At 57.8% G+C, this 4,959-nt stretch overlaps 1 protein-coding gene across 1 annotated transcript in view; it reads right to left on the bottom strand.

The window, feature by feature from the left end:
- ABCD1 (ATP binding cassette subfamily D member 1) overlaps positions 1–4,959 on the bottom strand; it is an 18,791-nt gene that overhangs the window by 4,827 nt on the left and 9,005 nt on the right. Inside the window, exons 4-6 of the mRNA XM_077769603.1 lie at positions 2,455–2,565; positions 2,219–2,404; positions 1,524–1,618 (exon numbers count right to left, since the gene is read on the bottom strand). Of these exons, the coding sequence (XP_077625729.1) occupies positions 1,524–1,618; positions 2,219–2,404; positions 2,455–2,565 (392 nt within the window). The remainder of the gene's footprint in view (positions 1–1,523; positions 1,619–2,218; positions 2,405–2,454; positions 2,566–4,959) is intronic.

Raw genomic sequence — 4,959 nt, 5'->3', positions numbered from 1 at the left:
CACACGAAGGCGAAGGCAGAGTTTGACATGAGGCCAAGGCCGGGAACGCCACTGATGGCCTGGGATAGACAGACTCTCCCTCAGCTACAAGACACCCTCATCTGGACTTCCGGCCTCCAGGATCCACTTCTGTAGCTTGAGCCCCTCACTGTGTGGTCCTCTGTTACACTATAAAGTCCTTTTTGGGGGGGGGGGNGGGGGGGGGGGGGGCGGAGGGCCCCGCCCTGCCCCCAGCCAGCCCCGGGCTGCCTCCCCGGTTGCCTTCCTGGCCCCCAACGTCTCCTAGCCCCAGAGCCCAGCTTCTGCTTGGCCACCCATTCCTGCTCTTCCATCCTGGTCACCCCTCCTCACCTGGCCATGTTCCCTAACCAGCTGGGCCCTGGCTCGGCAGGGCCCCCAGTCTTGGCCCACTTGGCTGTCACTGGGCCTACCTGGAAATCATTCACCTGAGAAAAAACAATCATTGGTGGCTCCCTGCCATGCCGCAAGAGTGACCACAGGGGCGATGGGGATCACACCACGGTCTATGTGCCCGCCTCCAGCTGGCTCTCAGGGCCCTCCCCGCAGGCCAAGGAAAGGAGCCCCAGGCACTGACCCAGCCACTTGCCTCTTCCCACTTCCTTCCTCTTGCCAAACTGGCTCCGTGGCCAGGTGCACGAGGCCCCCGCGGGACCCGGCCCCAAGGTCCCTCGGCGCTGTGCTCCTGCCTCTTCACTGCCTTTCTCTGCCTGCCCTCGGGAGAGGGCTTCATCACGCAGCCCACCTGTCCCAAGGCTCCTGGGTGAAGCTTCATGTGACCTCTGTTCACCGCAGGGACGGGACTACCCTTCCTGTAGCCTGCATGGGATCCCAGGAGGCTAGCTGGGGACCTTTGTCATACTTTTGGGGCCCCAGAGTGGGGCCTCCCTCCAATTTACCTCTGGTTCCCAGTGCCCAGCCCAGGGCTTAGGGAATATTGGTTGAATGAATGAAAACACGAATGAATGAATGACTCCCTCTTACTTCTTACCCTGATCCCCCCAGCCCCCACCCCCGCCATCAGGTCTCTTCTTCAGTCCATCATTCCTTGACCCTGTCCAAAGCTCTGGCTAGGGACACAGGTGACCGGTGGGTGTTGGCCACCAGAGCCTCCTTTCTAAAAACAGCCTCTGTAGTGGCTGAGAGCCCTTCCAGTAGGCCAGGCTCGACTCGGCACACACCTGCACTGGGGGGTGTCTCGAAGCAGATGGGGGGACCCCAAGCCCAGGTCACTAGGGCAATCCATTCTGCCATAGTTGGAGTTGAACTGGAGGCCCCAGGACCCAGGCTCCTCAGGGGCGGGTGCAGGGAGGGTGGCCTCTCACCTTGACCTTAGCCCGCCTGCCAAGTAGACCTGGGGACTGACAACACATGCAGGCCCAGCCGGCCAGACACCGAGGATTGGGGCTCGTAGATGCAAAAGGCTGGGCCCAGGGTAGCTCAGCCCAGCCCAGCCCACACTTCCGGGTCAGGCACCCCGGCCACCTGTCCCCCATGTGACCTACCCTGATGTTGAGGCTGGCCACCACCACCTCTCCCGTGGGCGTGATGATGGGGATGTTCTCACAAATAATTCCCTGTTCCACGTCTACCACTTGGCCTGGAGACAGAACACAGTGAAGGAATGGAGGGAGCAGCAGCACTCCCTCTGCCTTCTGGCGGATTCCATGGAACCCCTCCCCCACCCCTTAGAGCGTGTGGTCCGCGGCCCCCTGGGAATACGCTGGGTCTTCCATAAGCTCACCGACCAGCCAGTGTCTGGTGCTGAGCTCTGGGCAGGGCAGGGGTGAAGTCAATTCCCTGGCTGCGGGCACCTGAGGCTCGGGGTCCACCCTTGCTCCATAAAACCCTCAGCTGTCACTACCATTTTAATGGTGGCTTCGATGCCTGGGCTTCTTTTCCACAGCATCTTGGCCTCTGCTGTAGTGTTAAACTTTCTCTTGCTGCCCACAGGGGAGAGCGATCCCCTTTACTCAGGGACCGCGTCCCCCTCTTTTGCAAAGAGAACTAGGAAAAATCTCAGCCAGAGCACCGGGAAGGAACCCCTGCAAGCGAGGGGTTGGCCAGCGGCTACCACTCTGGAGAAGGCAGCCGCGGGGGGGCAGGGGGCACAGCAGGCCCGGGGAAGCCCTCCCTGAGGCGCGGCTCGAAGACACTGGCCTCTGGGTGGGGGGGGCGTCTGTGGGGCCGGGGCCCTCACCTCGGATCTGCAGGGGACCCTCTACACGGGCACCAGGCCACACCACAGGCCCGGCTCCCGCCCGAGTGTCCTCCAGCTCGCCAGGCCTCTTGAAACGGCAATGCCGGACATCTTCGAACACCTGGAACATCTCGTGTACTCGGGCTGTGTAGCCGGCCAGCTCTGTCACCTGCGGGGATGGTGATGCTGGTTCTGACCCTGCCGGCTGGGGAGGTGCTGGGGAGGTGCGGTGGGGCACAGCGGGGGTGANGTGAGGAGGTTGCGGGCAATGGTGAAGGCTTCTGTGCGTTCGCTCACAAGCTCCTCCTCCCTCATCTCCAAGGCTGCCTTCTTCACCGCCTCCGAGTCTAGGAAGCACCGTGGAAAGGAGGGGAGGGGACGGTGGAGAATGAAAACTGACCCACTAGGGGAAAGACGAGTCTCTCCAGCAGCACACACACACGAGCCAAGTCAAAGTGGAGCACCGGCCTGCGCGTATGTGCTGAGACTATAAAACTCTTAGAAGAAAGCGGGCATTAAGGCTCTGTGACCTGGGATTAGGTCTGGCTCCTTAAATATGACATCAAAAGTACAGGCCACAAAAGAAAAACAGATAAATGAGCTTCATCACAATTAGAACCTTTTGGGCACCGAAAGAAACCATAAAGCAAGTGAAAAGACAACCTATAGACTGGGGGAACACAGCTGCAAATCACGTATCTGATGAGGGTCTCGTAACCGGAATATGTAAAGAACTTTTTCAATTCAACAACAAAGCGAACCCAATTAAACAATGGGCAAAAGCTCTGAATTGGCATTGCTACTGTATTTCTTAGATCTACGAACGGCCAATAAGCACATGAAAAGATGCTCCACACTCTTAGTTGCCAGAGAAATATAAGTCAAAACTGCAACGAGGGGCGCCTGGGTGGCCCAGTCCAGGTTTCGGCTCAGGTCACGATCTCACTGGTTCGTGGGTGTGAGCCCCACATACAGCTCCCTGCTGAGAGTGCGGAGCCTGCTTGGGATTCTCCCTCCCTCCCTCTCTCTCTCACTGCTCTTCTCTTGCTCATGCTGTCTCTGTCTCTCTCGAAAATATATCAACTTAAAAAAACAACAACGAGACAATGGGATACCACTTCACATGCACTAGGACGGCTAGAATTAGAAAGGAATAATAACAGGCGTTGGTGAGGAAGAGGAAAAACGGGCCCCCTCACACGCTGCTGTGAGGGATGTAAGATGGCGTGGCCACCAGGGGAAACAGCCCGGCACTTCCTCAAAAAGTTCAACATAGAGGTACCAGAGAACTCAGCAATCCCACGCCTGGATATGTATCCAGGAGAAACAAAAATATCCGTTCACACGAGAACCTGTATACGGACGATCACGGCAACATCACTCACAAGCACCAAACGTCCGTCAGTGGTGGGAGAGGAAAGAGACTGTGGTACGTGTACGCATGTACGTATATATATATATATGAGTATTATTCAGGCACGAAAGGGAGTGAAGGAGCACTGACTCACCCCACAATGTGGCTGAGCCTTGAAAAGTGTTATGCTGGGTGAAAGAGGCCAGACTCAAAAGGCCACATGTTGAATGATTCCATTTCTGAGAAATGCCCACCAGAGGCAAAGCTACAGGACCAGAAAGACGCCCGGGGTGGGGTGCAGGGTGACTGCTAATGAGTCCAGGGTTTCCTTTTGGGGTGATGACGATGTTTTGGACTTAGATGGTGGTGACGGTCGCACAATTTGTAACTATATTAAAAACCGCCGAATTGTATCCTTTAAAAGGCTGAATTGTATGGTATGTTGATTACATCTCAACAATTGGGGTGAGACAGTGAGCCACGAGGCATTTGGCTTTCTTTTTAGGCCCCTCAGGGCCACACCGGCATCTGATCTGAGGCCCAGAGCTGTGCACCCCGGGCCTCTCCAACACCAGTGTCGCTCATGGACCCCCCACTGCTACGCCCGTCTCTCCCTCAGCTCGCCCCTCGGCGCTGTATTCTTTGACCTCTGTGAGCCTGGTCCTCCGTGACGCCTCTATTTCTCTCTGGGAGCCTGTTTCTGTCTTGACTTGCTCGTCTGTTTCAGTCTAGACCCCGTGTTTGCTCACTTCAATCGTCTCCTGTCAGTGGCCTTGACTCCCTTGACCCTTAGAGCTCTCAGGGGGCAGGGCTTTTGCACAAGGAATGCTCTGGAAACCGTGATGGGGAGCAAGGGGGAGGCGGACTCNCAGGGCCGATGGCCTCCAGAAGAGAACAGGGTGGAAAATGGATGGGACGGATGGCCCGAGAGCCTTGTGTTGCCTTCTCGTGGGCCTGGCCCAGGAACCCAGGGGACAGGATGGGGTGGCAGGGTAGGGGTCTTAATCCTGACAGTCTATGGGCCTAGGCCTGCCTTCCCATCGTGCCCCGGGGGACACAGCCCCCAGCAGGCAGGGGGGGCCATAAGCCCTCCTCCCCAGAGGTCCTGAGAGCGGGACAGTGACCGCACACACAGGGGCGGCGTGTGCAGCTGCCGGGGGCATCTTGGCAACGGTTGGCACCTCTGGGAGACACAACTCACTGCCCTCGCCGTAACTTACCCCAGACACTCAGGCAGCTAAGACCAGGGCCCTGGGGTGGACGGAGGGGCAGCCGTTCACAGCTAGGCCACTCCTCCCCTGGGCCCTCTGGCCTTGCAGCTCCGGGCCAGGAGGGCAAAGGTACCTGAATTTCCCCCAAATGATAAAGTGTCTGCCTTCTCCCATTG

Source organism: Crocuta crocuta, unplaced genomic scaffold (genome assembly GCF_008692635.1).
Source record: "Crocuta crocuta isolate KB4526 unplaced genomic scaffold, BGI_CrCroc_1.0 scaffold978, whole genome shotgun sequence".
Classification (NCBI taxonomy): Eukaryota; Metazoa; Chordata; class Mammalia; order Carnivora; family Hyaenidae; genus Crocuta; species Crocuta crocuta.
The sequence above is the reverse complement of the archived record's forward strand: the minus strand, read 5'-3'. Positions and strand labels throughout refer to the sequence as shown.